Source organism: Acanthopagrus latus, chromosome 6 (assembly GCF_904848185.1).
Source record: "Acanthopagrus latus isolate v.2019 chromosome 6, fAcaLat1.1, whole genome shotgun sequence".
NCBI lineage: Eukaryota > Metazoa > Chordata > Actinopteri > Spariformes > Sparidae > Acanthopagrus > Acanthopagrus latus.
The window spans coordinates 19,059,071-19,075,515 of record NC_051044.1 but is presented as its reverse complement, the minus strand read 5'-3'; the positions used below and the strand labels follow the sequence as shown (position 1 = coordinate 19,075,515).

Sequence of the window (16,445 nt, the reverse complement as noted above, 5' to 3'; positions counted from 1 at the left end):
CCCCTCTCGTACCACTCGCTCCTTGTGGCTAAATTGATGATATTTTGTTTTCGTTGGCCTGTGTGTCGGTCATACTTTGGTTTGACAGTGTTGTTTTTAGCTTAAGAAAAGTATTATCCAGAATATGGAATGTTACGGTTGATATAAAATGAATGACATCTAAATATTTACTCATATATTCTGAATACCACTGTAAAGGGTAATCGAGGGCCACATAGATTTATGTTTTGAACCCATTACATCAAAATAGCTCGAACTGAGTGTAGCTCTAGTAGGTCCTAACCAAGGGTTTTTAGATTTGTAGCAACATTAACTCCTTTGTTAAGGGGACCTATTACACTTTTCCCTTTTCTTTAATAGTTTATGTTTATTTATGTTTTGCGTATGTAAAAGATCTTGAAACTTAAAAAGGTCAATGCTCCTTTCTCCCACAGGAAACACCTGCTCCTGAACATCACACTACATCACAATGTCAAACATTAGCATAGTTTCTGCCTTTGTTTAGCACAGCTGTACTGTTGCTGTTAGCTGTACTGGGTCCGGCGTGTGTGAGCTGACCAATCAGAGGCACTCTCGGGATGTGGGCCTTAAAGAGACAGGAGCTCAAACAGAGTATTTCAGACAGAGGGGGAATACAGTGCTACAGCACTGGACAGAATGTGAAAATGTTTTTTTGAGCAATAAAGCATGTAAACATATGCTATTAGTAACCTTGAATAAAATAATGAACCTGGACAGTAGCATAATATGTCTCCTTTCACAAGGATGGTCAGGATGGTATTACATTTTATCCTCCCCATGAAATTATAAGAACGTGTTTTGAGCTGTAATTCTGGAGACAGAGTGCTGCAGTCTGTCTGTTTTACCATCTTGTTGCTTTTCTTACATCACCAGACGGTGTACGAAGGTCAGGAGCTGAACCACGCCTTTGGTCTGTGCCACTATAGACACTTCTTGTTCTGGAACGAGTATCGTAGTGGCAGCATTTACAAGTTGGACACCACCACTGGCACTGCCACTCTGCTGCGCAATGAGAGGCCGCCAATCTTTGAAATCCGCATGTATGACGCTCAGCAGCAGCAAGGTGCGTTGGCAGCGCATTGCAAATAGATTTTTCTTCTAACCATCCATCCATGTTAATCCACAAATGACCCTTTGACCCTTACATGAACCCTTACAGGCTCCAATGCGTGTCGTGTTAACAATGGCGGCTGCAGCAGTCTGTGTCTGGCCATACCAGGAGGCAGGCAGTGTGCCTGTGCAGAAGACCAAATATTAGAGCCAGCTGACAACACCAGCTGCAAAGGTGAGATCAAACACAACTGCTTTTTGTGCCTGAGTGTGAGACTGTGGGGTTTTTCTCACTGCACTTAACAAGACATTGTTTTATTTTTCGGTATGTTGGACAAGATGAGTCAAGCTGCATGATTGTGTGTTGAAGAAAATATTTGAACAAACGCAGACATAGAGGGGGTGGCCACAGTAACAGAAGCTCCTGCATTATGCACCATTGTCCAGTACGAACTCGGCAGTTAAAGCTGCCTTTTCAAAGCCTAGAACATTCAAGCTGCTCCTGTCGTTAACCCACGCTGGTGAAAAGAATCCAATGGCTGAAACTCAAGAAAATCAGTCTTTGTTATTGCATAGATTAGGGGCAACTTTTTCTATTGTTAAAGTGTTGCTGTTATTTTGTCCACCACATCTATATCTCGATTAGTCGGCTCAGCTTAAGTCTCGTATGAGTGCGGTGACTGATGGTTTTCTACTTCTCCTTTAATTGCTCTTTTCCACGAGTCTCAACAGTTGTCCTTCCATTTCAAAATCCGGTAACTCAAAACTGTACTTTGCTTTTTTTTTCTCCCTTTCATATCCTTGCTGACCTCTTTTTTCCCCTCCATTCCTTTTATACCTCTATTTTTCCCTCCACAGCCAACCCGTCTTACGAACCCCCTCCTCAGTGCCAGTCTGGGGAGTTTGCTTGCAAGAACAACAGATGCATCCAGGAGCGGTGGAAGTGTGACGGAGACAACGACTGTCTGGACAACAGTGACGAGGCTCCTGAGCTGTGTCGTGAGTTACTACACACACACACACACACACACACACACAGCTACCCCTCCTGCTGGCAGAGTCAGATGAACTCCAGCAGTCTGAATTTGACAGTCTGGTGACGCCAGAATGAAATGAGAGAGCAGAGTCTGAATCTAGTGAGCGTGTGTTTATACGTGCTAATTTTGTGTATATGCGAGTACGGGATATGTGAGCGCATGATACGTGAGTGTGTGTTTGTGCAAGGAGGAGTGTAGCAATGTCTCCGGATCTGGGAAAGCTCTCCGTCTGCTTGTCTGTCCGTCTGTGGTCGCAGCACAGACATGTTCCCTTCCCAGACAAAATAAAAGCCCGTCCAAAAAGAAAACACTAAAATAAGGCCACAAAATAAGCTGAAATATTTGCTCTCTCTTCCACTCATTCGCACCTCGCTCTCTCAGCCTTACCCTTCAATTTGTCCTTCCCTCGTCTCCAGACCAGCACACTTGCCCCACTGACAGATTCAAGTGCAAGAACAACCGCTGCATCCCCCTGCGTTGGCTGTGCGACGGCGACAACGACTGCGGGAACGATGAGGACGAATCCAACACCACCTGCTCAGGTACACAAACAGACGCAACGAAATTTGCAAGTGCTATATTTTTGGCGGGAGCTTCACACTGTGTTATCTTTCAGCCCGTACCTGCCCGCCTAATCAGTACTCATGTGCCAGCGGGCGCTGCATCCCTATTTCCTGGACATGTGACCTGGACGATGACTGCGGTGATCGGTCGGATGAGCCCGCCTCCTGTGGTTGGTCAACTCATTCTCTCAGTAAAACTGTCGGGCTATTTATAGCAGTGATCACAGGTTGTTTTGACCTTTGGGTGTTTGCTTTTGGTCTCCTCTTAACTGTAGCTCTGTCCACAGCGTACCCCACATGTTTCCCCCTCACCCAGTTTACCTGCAACAACGGACGCTGCATCAACATAAACTGGCGCTGCGATAATGGTAAATGTCTGATATCTGTGCGCCTCTACAGTGGCAACTCCTCTCTATCCTGTGCATGTTTTGCCACCTCCCTCACATTGGCACACACTCTCCTTTTTGTCACTTTGTACGTCCTGTCTTTTGTTGCTCTGTGTTGTGTTTTTTTGTTGTTGTTGTCCCTTGTTGTGCCGTTCGCCCACTCTGCTGTCTTCCATTGGTTCTGTCTTTCAGAAAAGGATTGTGGGGACGGCTCTGATGAGTTGAATTGTCCAAACCTGACCGGTTAGTGCATAGATCGACATGCACCACAAACCGCCATGACGCTAGCTTAGTTCTAGGACCGGCCAGGCTGGCTCAGGAACAGTTACAGCTGCTTTTTATGCTAATTGAAAGTGGCCACAAGCTGAGGCCAATTCTGCTGCCATTCATTGACTGTAGTGAGGTTTGAAGCTGAATTAGGTTTGATAGATCGTCAGTGCATTATTCAGCCATCCAAATAGATGGGAAACTAAAAGTGTAGTTGTTGTGTTAGCAAACAAATGGATGAAACTTTTCATTTTAATTTGGCACAGGTGTAATAAGAATGCCAGCTTGAGTAACTACAGAATAAAGTCTCTTTCCCTGATGACTTTGAAATTAACTGCTGTAAAAGGCACTAAAGGTTATACAGTAGGTTGCCCTTTTATGTTGGTATGAGTATAAATGTGCTTATGATGCTCTGCTGCCAAGCTCAATGTATCAGCGCTCGGTACATTCCCTCATGGTGCATGGTCTGATCTATGCAGTTTCTGTCATTATTTATTCTCTCCTCTCATATTCCAATTCATTTTGTATTCCATGGTTTCCACTGCCACCGTGTTAATTGTGAAAAAAAATGAAAAGCAATAGATTTTTGCACATTTATTATATATATTTATTCCCTTTGAGGCAGCGGGTGCCTCATAATACCAGAGAGTGGGTGTTGTTTGACTGTGTTTGTTTTTCAGATAACGACTGCGGGGACAACAGCGACGAGGCAGGCTGTAGTCACTCCTGCTCTAGCGCTCAGTTCAAGTGTAACAGCGGCCGCTGCATCCCAGATTACTGGACCTGCGACGGTGATAACGACTGCGGGGACTACAGCGACGAGACCCACGCAAACTGCACCAATCAGGGTCAGTGTCTTAACCTGCTGATCAGGTGGGGCTTTTCCTACACCTGCGACCTTCACTGCAGCAGATTACTGTATGTAAGAAAAGGGATTTCTAAGAAATGTGTATTAATGAGACCACCATGCCTGCAACTATGCTTTCCAATTTGCCAAACATATTGAGTCCATGTCTGAAAGAAGCATGAGACATGTTATCATGTTAAATCATGTCTTAATACTATTACAACCCTGAGTTCAAAAAAGGGTGTGATGCTGTGCAACATGCAAATCTTTTTTGGCATATACTCAACTGAAAACTCAACCTTTTTTTTTATTTGTAACATTCGCATTCACAGAGCATACAATACAGTGTGCAGTAAAATGTCCTTGAGGCCCTGCAGAGATCATCTGATAACTGGTAATACAAAAAGAAAAGGAGAACAAGTGCCACATCACACATCATCCCAATTTCTACATAATGTTGCTTTAGAAACACAACATTCTATTGTGTTTACAACTATACTATTCATACTATATACATAACATATACACTACAAATATATACTTGAGCTATGTATACAGCACCTGTTTGGAACATTGCACAGGTAAACAGGTTAACTGGTAACAGGTGATAGTATCATGGTTGGGTATGAAAGGAGGCATCCTCGAAAGGCTCAGTTGCTAATGAGCAAGGACGGGGTTGGGTTCAACACTTGGTGAAAAACAGACAGTAATTGTGTGATGGATGTATTATTCTACGTGCTCGGGAACACATCGTAGAATTGTGTTTCAGTAAACATATTATATTTGCAAATGATTGCATGACAGCATCGCAAGCATCGCAACCTTTTCGAAATCAGGGTTGTAAGTTGCTCTCAAAGAGTTCTGGACAGGCTGGTCTAACCTTGATGTTGAATTCCCATCCTTGTTCGCACAGCACGCCTGCATAAGGATGCTATACAGTATAATTCAGAAAACTGAAATAACTCGAATGTCCATGAAATCGGGGTATGGCTCATCTTGGTTGTTTTACAATTCACCTTGATGTGCAGAATCAGAAAAGAAAAGCAAGGAGCTGAAGAACATGGATGCCAATGCAAAAAAATATGAGTTGCCGCAGCTGACAGGACTGACTGCAGATAATACCAGCTTCTAAGACACCCACTAATAATACATGATAATAGATTTCTCGGGAGCTCGAGGGATGCTCTGCACACCTGCACCAGAAAATGCCCACAGATGCTGCACATGATGCGTTAAGTTCTCCGCATCTTTTTTCTGGGAAAAAAAATGGCCCCTTTACTCAGAACCTTTACTAAGAAGTCACTATTTTCACAAGCTGATGTTAAAAGCAACTACTCACAAACAAATAGCTACTGGTACTTCTCCTTACAGTATTTATGGAACACAGCTGTGACAGATGGTTGTTATTATCATGGGTGGATGGTTCCATCTCTGTCATTTATTCTCCAAAGCGCACTCGGCACTAAAATCATATCTAGTATCTACATTTCAGTGAGTAGATGGAATAGGTCCCTGGTCCCTATTAGTCACACTGGCATCAGTCTAATGCCTACTTCCACTGAAGCCTCATGATAACTCTCACTAGTCTTTTAGTGAGCGATACGATATGTGTTCTCTTTTTAAACAACAGCAAGATGTGATGTTGATGTACCTACATTTTGTAGTCATCTATTGGTTATTATGTTTCTGCTCAGAGTTACCTTGGTTCAGTAACAAAAAAAAAAAAAGTCATTAGCAGCTGGTTTGACCATCTTTAAATGCACATGTGAATCTGTTCTGTCTTTCCTGTTGCTAAGACTTGTTGCCATCCACATTTCTGACGGACAGCTTGTTAGCTTTTGTTTTCGCACTCTTTTGATGTGGCACGTTGTCTCAGCTCAAGGCTGTGTGTCCTGATTTGATTCAGCGAAGGCGATGTCATTTCTCGTGCTGTCTCTCTAATCCACAGCCACACGGCCCCCCGGAGGATGTCACACAGATGAGTTTCAGTGCCGAATGGACGGCCTGTGCATCCCCTTGCGTTGGCGCTGCGACGGCGACACGGACTGCATGGACCTGAGCGACGAGAAGAACTGCGAGGGCGTCACACACATGTGCGACCCGGCTGTCAAGTTTGGCTGCAGGGACTCTGGTGAGGAGAAATTAAGAAGCATGTGGAGCACACAAAGTCTGTATGAAGGTGCAATATGTGAGAATTGGCCTGCTGTTGAAGGCATGCTCAAAAACAAATAAAGGTCAGCATATCACCAGAGTAACAGCTAACTGCTGCTAACTGTAGCTGCTGGGAGCAATTTAGCTCCGTTAGCTGTGCATCTAGTGGTCCAGACAGTGTTAGTTATCCACAGTGTTAGTTCAGGAGCTTTAGCACAGGGACGAGCCAGGGTGAGCTGGTTAGCAACTAAACAAAAATGACTACGTATTGCACCTTTAAGTCTTTTAAAAATGAATAAAAGTAACCTTTGCCTTCCGTCTGTAGCACGCTGTATCAGCAAAGCCTGGGTGTGCGACGGAGACAGCGACTGCGAGGACAACTCGGACGAGGACAACTGCGAAGCACTGGTGTGTAAGCTCTCCCACCATATGTGTGCCAACGAATCCACCATCTGCCTGCCTGCGGAGAAACTTTGCGATGGCACTGACGACTGCCCAGATGGCTCCGACGAGAAACTTTGCGGTAAGAGACAACTGCACCCAGGCACAGGGAAGGCCATAGCAGCAAGCAAATCCCTGCATCTTAAATCAAGGCTCCAGTGCTTTAAATAACAGTGCTGTGCAGCTATTTTCTTCCAGTCCTCCTCTGATTTTCTCTCTCTGTTTTTTTTTTTTTTTACAGACCTGTGTTCACTGGACAATGGCGACTGCAGCCATAACTGCACAGTGGCCCCCGGAGAAGGGGTGATCTGTTCCTGTCCACTGGGCATGGAGCTGGGGCCCGACAACAAGACCTGTCAAATCCAGAGCTTCTGTGCCAAACACCTTAAGTGCAGTCAACGCTGTGAGCAGGACAAGTTCAGTGTGAAATGTTCGTGTTACGAGGGCTGGGAGCTGGAGCCTGACATGGAGAACTGCAAGAGCACGGGTAAGGGCCTGCAAAGTGGAAGATAGTGGGAGAGGAGCGGGAAGGGAAAGTCAAGAGGCATCAGTGAAGAATTTCAACGTTTGATTGATGCTGGCTGTACAGTAAGGGAGGAAGCTAGAGAAGTGACCAGACTCTGGGCTTTGTCAGGGTTCAGCACTGCAGAATCAAGAAGTGTGGTGTGGGTTTGCGATCAGGCGGAGGAGAGGCCGCCCAGGCAGGAAGCTGTGTGGTTGGAGGAGACGCGCTGTGCCAAAATGTGATACTCTTTTGGACAATAGACAGAGCACTGGAGACAGAGGAGAGGAAGAGCTTAAATGCTGCTCATACAAGTATACAACTGGGGGAAAAGGTTCGCTGAGAAAACATAAAAAGAAACTGAGCGTCGGGTCTCTAACTTCCATTATTATTTTATGGAAAGAAAGAATCTGAAATATTAAATAATAAAGTGGGGAGCGGATATGCTTTTTGTTAAAGTCAGGGAGAGGGCAACAGAAACTGCACAGTCACATTAAATCAGCTTTGGATTTCATTATCCACATAAAGAATATAGTTCTCCGCCTGCAGCGACTAGCCAATGAGGAAACATGAATTTATGCTTGTGGTCTTAGCGAGTAGCCTCCAGCACCCCGTCATTCATCCTGCTGCCCGTCTGGATGCCTGCTGGCCACAGATAACTCCTGTCTTATTTACACTACGTTTTAATTACCAAGGATTAGAGCCACTTTCAACACATCCCCTCTTTTATTGGACAAGTCAAACACTGCAGTGGAACACTGATGCAATGTTTTCGGAGCTGCTCTGCAGTATTTTGAGTGAAAATCAACAGCGACCAAGCGAAGTGTTTTTAACCATTTACCATCTGGTAGGTGCCTCTTTTTAAAGATGGTCGCTCTTCTCTTCCTCTCCATGTCCGCAGATCCTTTCAAACCCTTCATCATTTTCTCAAACCGCCACGAGATCCGCCGCATCGATCTGAATAAGGGTGAGTTCAGCGTGTTGGTGCCGGGCCTGAGGAACACCATCGCCCTGGACTTCCATCTCAGCCAGAGCGCCCTCTATTGGACTGATGTGGTGGAGGACAAGATCTACCGTGGGAAGCTGTCTGAGAATGGAGGTGAGTCATTTAGAGACTAAAGGTGTGTAGTTTTTGGGTTGAAATAGTACTCAGCAGAGAAGAATCTGTAAACAAACTCTCTTTGTCTCCATGACTGAATAAACTGAATAAACAAACTGACCTTGAAGGACAAAGCAATACTGTTTTACTTTGTTCATATGTGGTGGACCCTGCCACCTATTTAGCATCAAATAGTGTTCTGGGGACCTTATTTTCCTCTGAGAACAGCTTGTTCATTCAGTTATGGTAACTTGAGTTTGTATGTATTGTTAATATTGTAAATATTACCTGTCTGAATTTCTTTTCCAATCTAAGTAGTGCACCTTAAGAAGGCCTTTTTTTGCTATTTTTATCTTACGTAGGATTAGATTATTTACTAATTCCTGAATAGATAGATAGAACTTAACGGAACTTCCGGGGCTTTAGCCGCATCACATGGTCATCATCAGCTGATGGAGATTTCATTTACTTCTGACCACAACATCAGCGTTTGACTAAATTTATGATTAAGACATAAAGTCAGCAGAGAAAATTCTAGTGTAGAACTTGTTTCCATTCAAAATTAAGCTGGATAAAGTGCCAAGAGCAAGTGACTGTATTAAGTTTTACTGGATTAAAGAGACTTTTATGAGTCATAAAATTAAAATCTCCAAATATGGTATTGCACTGCAGAAATAAATTAAACTTCTGTTGCAGTAAACAATTTGCACTTATTAGAATTTAACTATATATATATATATATATATATATATATATATATATATATATATATATATATATATATATATATATATATATATATATATATATATATAAAGAGAATCATGTCACACTTGCATGTGTGTATTTGCTTGTGCATGTGGAGGTTGCATGCCACGTTTACCAATAGGTTACATAAAGTGAGTGTTTTCATTGCTCCAGACAGGATAATGACTCATCTCAAACAATTAGACGTGTCCCTGTGATTAGAGACCCACTGGAAAATGAAAGAGGTTGTAAAATTACTCTTTGGCCCTGCAAGACACCACATGTTTAGCTTTTTTAAGGGCCCACTCTGTAATTGTAGCATCACACCCCCTGCTGATCTCTTGCTGTATTTATTTATGTTTTCATTGATCCTACTGTCGTGTGTTTTTCTGCTGAACATAGCATCAAACCGTCTGAGTCAAGGAATTACAGTTTGTGATGCTAATGTTAGCTGTGCATCCAAATAGCTTGATCACATTTACATAATTTGTAAATGCTGAAGCAAAGCGGATCAGTGCTTTGGGTTGCAGTACGATCTGAAGTGTTGCCATCAGCACATTCCAGCTTTCGAAGGTTTTATCCATACTGGGTGAATTCATTAAGAAACCACCAGAGGGATGCTTATTTTATCGAGCAGTTAGATGAAATATTATTAAGTCAGATTTCTCGAGCAGCATTGAGCAAAGATAGATGTTACTAAAGCAGTTTTACCATTTGCCCTGTTTATTATTTCTTTTCTGCTGTGTTAGAAAGTTAGAGCGATAGATTTTACAAAAGTTAATGGCATCCAATTGAAAGGGGAAGGGTAAATGATGCCAAACAAGATACTAACTACTTTTTTGGTCCTTTTTATCTCTCCTTGTAGCTTTAACCAGCTTCGATGTGGTAATCCAGTATGGGCTGGCTACCCCCGAGGGGTTGGCAGTGGACTGGATTGCAGGAAACATTTACTGGGTGGAAAGCAACCTGGATCAGATAGAGGTGGCCAAGCTGGACGGCACCATGAGGACCACGCTGCTAGCTGGGGAGGTGGAGCACCCTCGAGCTATTGCCCTGGATCCCCGGGACGGGTAATTTCCACACTGCTTACTGCACCGTCACAACAAAGGATAAATGTTTTGGTAATTATAGGGCTTTCATATTAATGAGGTTATAATACAAACCAAGAAACACTGATTTTTGAATTGAATAGACAAGCTGTTTTCGGAGGAAAATAAGGTCTCCAGAACAGTGTTTTAAGCTAGAAAGGTGGCAGGGTCCGCCAAATATAAACCACATAAAACAGTTCAGTATGAAATTGTCCTTTAAGGTCTGTTTGTTTATTCCCTTTATTCAGTCATAAAAAGAAAGTGAGTTTGTTATTTAGTTTGTTCAGGCATGAAGAAAAACAATGAAGATCAGCCCAAAAACTGTGCTCCCTCAATGTTTTAATGACTTCATGTCCATGTTGCAGGATCCTCTTCTGGACAGACTGGGATGCCAGCTTGCCCAGAATTGAAGCTGCATCTATGAGCGGAGAAGGCAGGAAGACCATCCACAAGGAAACTGGCAATGGAGGCTGGCCAAATGGACTCACTGTGGATTATCTAGAGCGCCGCATCCTCTGGATCGACGCCAGGTCAAAACAAAAGGGCACAAAAACACCTTTAGTTGATGCACATACAGGTTTTATCCGAGGTATTCATCGAAGTAATTGTGCTACGCAGGTCTGACGCCATCTATTCAGCCAAGTATGATGGTTCTGGGCTGATCGAGGTTCTGAGGGGACACGAGTATCTATCACACCCCTTCGCCGTCACTATGTACGGTGGGGAGGTTTACTGGACTGACTGGAGGACCAACACGCTAGCCAAGGCCAACAAGTGGACTGGAAGCAATGTCACCGTGGTGCAGAGAACCAACACGCAGCCCTTTGACCTGCAGGTGTACCATCCATCCAGACAGCCCCAGGGTGAGAAACACACACACGCACACACACGCACACACACACACACTGTCAGACTGCAGTTTTAAAGTTAAAGCTCAGAAAAGACTGACAACATTCATTTATAGCTAATGTATTAATTGTGAGAGTGACTTCTCTTGTGAACCCATTCTCTTCCCCACTAGCTCCCAACCCCTGTGCGGCTAAAGACGGCCAGGAGCCCTGCTCTCATCTGTGTCTCATCAACTACAATCAGACATTTTCGTGTGCCTGCCCTCACCTCATGAAGCTGGGGCCTGACAAACGCACTTGCTACGGTAAGCATGAACTTGCGTACATATGTACAGGCATCTACTGTGGTAGACACACCTCTTTGATTCCCCTTTCGAGCCAACGGACGATTTTCCCCTCCGCTTGTCCTGGAAACACTGATGTTGAATGCCGCGGTGTAATCCCTGTCCTTGCAGAGTCGTTTATTTCTATTTGTGTGTGTGTGAGCGAGAGAGAAAGAGAGAGAGGGGGGATTAAACAATCTCGACTTTTTTCACTTTGAGGTGCTGTTGCTGTGACAGCTTTGGAGCGCATAGAAGTGTCTGTCCATGAAAAGTGAGAGCAGGCCTGTTTATTCAGCGTGCAAGTTTAGTATTCAGGGCAGCACTTTCTATTATCTTCTGGGGTAATGGAATGGAGAGCCCCACTCTGTCTGATGCAAGCATCAGCCTCAACCCTCCACATCCACCACCTACTCCAGCCTGGCCGACACTGTCATTACTCTCCCCCTCTCTTTTTCCTTTCCCCTCTCTTCCTGTCCATCACTGAGGCTGCACACAGTTAAATGATGACAGGACTGTTGAGACTGATGCAGTTGTAACCTATCTACACTGATTGAATTCCCTCTCGCTGTCACGGCTGTTGCTATTGAGTTATCCGGCTAGACACAATCATTAGAGTCGAAGATGCAATTGGATTAACTGTTTGTTCAAGTGGCAGGATTAATGTACAGATGCACCCAGCCATGCTGCAGCCACCTAACCCCACAACCGTGACATTAGTGTGCACTCATGCATTTGACTGTTGACTAAAAGCTGCATTTAACTCCTGATTACTCCCATCGAATGCCGAAGCTCAACATGTTCCCTACCCTGCAGAGTCTCGCCAGTTCCTGCTGTACGCGCGCCAGATCGAGATCAGGGGAGTGGACATCGACAACCCCTACTACAACTACATCATCTCCTTCACTGTGCCTGACATCGACAACGTAACCGTGGTGGACTACGACGCTCAGGAGCACCGGATCTACTGGTCAGACGTCCGAACCCAGACCATCAAGAGAGCTTTCATCAATGGCACTGGAGTTGAGACTGTGGTGTCTGCTGGTAGGAGGAGGCAAAACACAATATACTGCCCTCATGGCTTATAGTTTTCAGTTTGTATCAATATTCTTGAAAAAGGAAAAGATTTTTCTTCAGGCACAGCGGTTTCAACAGCTTTTAGTTTTGATATTACATCGGTATGCTTTTAAAAGTTGGGCTTCCCTGCACCAAGAAGACACCATTCATCGCAGTTTGTCCTCTTGTGGTGAAGTCACCAGTGAAGATACTCCAGATAATAGAAAGTTAATAAAAAAAAACAAGAAGACATGCAACTCTCTAATTTATGAAGGAGACAGTGATGGAAAAGGCGTGTGTGATATTCTTAGTTGTTAGTGCATTCATGTGCTGTCAGAACAAACAGAAAAATGACTTCCTCACTGGGAAAATTCATGTGAACGTGGCCTCAAGTTAGAACAACTTGGAAACTATGAAAATGCAATGCAACATTTTGACGTCATGACCACAAAACAATGGTGAACAAAAGTTCATTTTTGAATGATGATTAGAGACTTATTATTAATGCACTTTGCACATCTGGTCCAAAATAACTTTGTATTAAAAAACAAGTAATAACTCACAACACTGATCAATATGTTAAACCCAGAACACAAATTCAAAATACGACACTTCTTCTCTTTGTAGCCTTTATGTTGTTTCTACTTATGACTTAAAAACTCATGAACAAATAAAAGTCATAAGAAGGAGCATGTGACTGCATTGAACATGACTGAGAGGCTTGATTGATGGCGCCATGTGTTTATCTTTCTCCAGATTTGCCCAACGCTCACGGCCTGGCAGTGGACTGGGTGTCCAGAAACCTGTTCTGGACCAGTTATGATGCCAACAAGAAACAGATTAATGTTGCCAGACTTGACGGCTCCTTCAAGAATGCTGTCATCCAGGGCCTGGACAAGCCACACTGTCTGGTGCTGCATCCAATTCTGGGGTTGGTCACCTGCACACACACTCACTCATTCACTCACTCACTCACTCACACACACACACACACACACACACACACACATACACTAACACACACACATACACTAACACATACACACACATCAGGCTGTCAAAATGATGCTTTTCGAAATTGCTCTGACGCCCTCCTGGTTTCACCTTTAACGTACAACAGATACAACAGATAGACACAGAAGAGTGCGCAAGCACACACACATACACACACATACACAGTCAGGCAGCGTCTGGCCCTCAGGCTCCCCACTGTTTGCAGTCAGTGATGACAGGCAGAGTAGTTTGGTATAGATGGTCGCTGACCTCTCACTGTTTCTTCTCTCAAGAGGTTCTTCTATTTTTCTCCCCTCATGTCATCTCTCTCCTACTGTCGCTCTCTTCCATCTTCTCGGCCCATTTTTATTTTGAAAGATAGCTACTTGCTCAGATAGACTATCTGAGAATGTATTTACAGATTCACTTTTCTGATGTTATTTCTGTTCCAGTGTTAATCTTATATCCCCCCCCTGCCTTATTTAGCAAATGTCTATTTTTCCCTCTCATCTTCCTCCCTAAAACCTTGGTCTCCCTCTACTCCCCCAAACAGAGCCTGGCCTCAGCTTGTCCTCGCACCAGCAGGGCAGAGACAGACCATCTGTATTTATATATTTAGTTTTTGTCCTGCAGGAATATGTGCACTTTTGAGTATTTCAGGCGGATGAAGAAAGGATATTTTCTTAAGAAATGTCTCTGGCTCCTTGTGTTTTTTTGTGTACTCTTTCCTCCCTTTCAAAGACTTAGCCTACTTAAAGCGGAGGAATGTTTCCGATCCGAGCATTGTTGGCACGGGGGAAAATGAGAAGCAGATGCTGGATCCATATGCTGGGGCCGATTCCTCCTTCTGGCACACAAACACTACCCAGAATGCATCCAGGAGTGGGCGGGGGCAACGAGAGTCAGGGAGGGACAAAGTCCAGCTAGCGTTGGAGTGTCTGTGTGTGCAAAAACGTGAGAATGTGGGCGTTTAAATGCGCCAGAAACTTTATTTAAAGGCATGTTAACAAACAAATGAAGGGTGTGGTGGATGTGGTAAGATTTAACAGGAAGTGGGTGATGGGGGCAGAGGATAGATACTCTTTAAATATAGACTACAGACAGTCTAAACACAGTGACACACAGTCATATTGTCCTGTATACTATCCAGATCAGTCTAATGGGGACAAACTTGTTTGTGTTAGTTAGTGTGTGTGACAGTATGAGGTCATATTTCTCAGCATCTGTTGAACTTGGCCGGGCAAAACTACATATTGCATTCCATAAAAACATTTTAATTTTAGCTACATATGGTTTGGCTTGATCTACTGACCAGACGCTCTACAGACTCTGCAGTTTGTTGTAGTTACCATTACTATTGTTAATGATTTATGTAACCAGGCAGGCTCTTTTGCGAGAGAGAAAATATTTACTAGGATCTGACATGCAAACACGAAACCAAGCATACAGACCGTGGCCACATTTAAACAAATCTAAAGGCAGACAGCCAACCACTGACAAACATAATATACAAACAATTAGTAAGAGTCATAAAACGTCACACGATAGAGCTTTAAATACCTAGACTGTAGCTCCAGAGCTGTTTGCAATTCATTCCATGCAAAGGCCCAGTGTGTGGAATTTAGTAGCCTCTAGTGGTGTGACTGCAGTTTGCAGTGAGCTGAATAACCCTCGCTCTCACCCTCCCTATATGGTGGCTGCGGAAAAACACAAAAAAAAACCTTCTCTAGAGACAGTGTGTGGTTGGTCTGTTTCAGGATCAGTTGCAACTATACAGTAAACAATTGCTTAGTACATAGTTGACAAAGCATTTTGTTGTTTGTTAGCAGTTAGATAACTAAAGTTTTGTTAACTATACATTTACCATTATTCATGATTACGATTGAAAATTGTTACCAAACATACCATTAAAAACATGATGTACCTACATGACTATAATATACCATTTCAGCCCATAGACCCAGATATCCTACACACTGGTCCTTTAAAAGCTGCTTACATGTATGTACACAAGTCTTGTTTAATGTTAAGACGATGCTGCGGTGTGTGTGTGTGTGTGTGTGTGGGGAGATGTGAGTTAGATCAGTTTCAATGCAACAGGAAGCTAAGGAGGAAAAATTGGTCCACTTAAAATCACAAGTTTATTATTCCTTTGAGTCGGTAAGAAAGCCCCTCAATTCAGCTTTAAACTGAGCAATGATTCATTGTTGTGAAGCTTATGAGTGTCATTAAGTGTCCTATCGACTGAGCTCAACAAGGCAAAATGATGGCGCGCCGAACACAAATCAAAGTCATCCCTCCTCTTGTGGTGGCACACTGTTGCTTTGTTGACTCTCTCTCTGCTTGCCTCCCTCAGGAAACTCTACTGGACAGACGGGGACAGCATCAACATGGCCAACACAGACGGCAGCAACCGCAGCATCCTCTTCTCCAACCAAAAAGGCCCTGTGGGTGAGTGCCATGCCCGTACCTCTTTGTGTGACCTCATGAGGAGCAGCACACCCTAGTGACAGAGCAGCTCATTACACATCCAAATCTGTTTTTTCCAGGTCTCTCCATTGACTTTGACACTGAGCAGCTGTACTGGATCAGCTCAGGAAACAGCACCATCAACCGCTGTAAGCTGGACGGCTCTGGGCTGGAAGTGCTCGAGGGTGTGAAGGGCAAGCTGACCAAGGCTACCGCTCTGGCCATCATGGGTAGGTTTCCAGAAAAAAAAAGGCCATTTTAGGAAGGTTGAGGGCTCCTCCAGAGTTCTGGTCTGGTTCTAGTGGACTGTGTTGAGCCAACTCACATGTGTTGCATCCTTTAGGCGACAAGTTGTGGTGGGCGGACCAAGGAACTGACCAGATAGGAACCTGTGACAAAAAGGACGGTGGCAGCTGGAAAGTCCTGAGGAACAGCACGTCTCCCATGATGCACATGAAAATCTACAATGAAACTGTGCAGAAAGGTGCGGCATGCCAACTTTTTCTAAAGCTATGCAACATTCATTTTGGTGAAATGACATCGCAAAAGATAAAAAAGAG

The 16,445-nt window shown here is 43.9% G+C and overlaps 1 protein-coding gene across 4 annotated transcripts in view; it reads left to right on the top strand.

Moving 5' to 3' along the window:
- Nucleotides 1-16,445, top strand: part of LOC119021067 (low-density lipoprotein receptor-related protein 1-like) — a 100,004-nt gene that overhangs the window by 54,916 nt on the left and 28,643 nt on the right. For 2 of the 4 annotated variants that reach the window (XM_037101036.1, XM_037101034.1), the window contains exons 14-33: nt 895-1,084; nt 1,181-1,306; nt 1,930-2,070; nt 2,525-2,650; nt 2,725-2,841; nt 2,959-3,039; nt 4,005-4,172; nt 6,120-6,302; nt 6,648-6,845; nt 7,005-7,250; nt 8,167-8,364; nt 9,977-10,181; nt 10,565-10,729; nt 10,818-11,062; nt 11,221-11,352; nt 12,184-12,411; nt 13,180-13,354; nt 15,773-15,867; nt 15,966-16,115; nt 16,229-16,369. In XM_037101036.1, the coding sequence (XP_036956931.1) occupies nt 895-1,084; nt 1,181-1,306; nt 1,930-2,070; nt 2,525-2,650; nt 2,725-2,841; nt 2,959-3,039; nt 4,005-4,172; nt 6,120-6,302; nt 6,648-6,845; nt 7,005-7,250; nt 8,167-8,364; nt 9,977-10,181; nt 10,565-10,729; nt 10,818-11,062; nt 11,221-11,352; nt 12,184-12,411; nt 13,180-13,354; nt 15,773-15,867; nt 15,966-16,115; nt 16,229-16,369 (3,310 nt within the window). Of the gene's footprint in view, nt 1-894; nt 1,085-1,180; nt 1,307-1,929; nt 2,071-2,524; nt 2,651-2,724; nt 2,842-2,946; nt 3,040-4,004; nt 4,173-6,119; nt 6,303-6,647; nt 6,846-7,004; nt 7,251-8,166; nt 8,365-9,976; nt 10,182-10,564; nt 10,730-10,817; nt 11,063-11,220; nt 11,353-12,183; nt 12,412-13,179; nt 13,355-15,772; nt 15,868-15,965; nt 16,116-16,228; nt 16,370-16,445 lie in introns of all 4 variants that reach the window. The other 2 variants (XM_037101035.1, XM_037101033.1) reach the window with 1 other exon arrangement.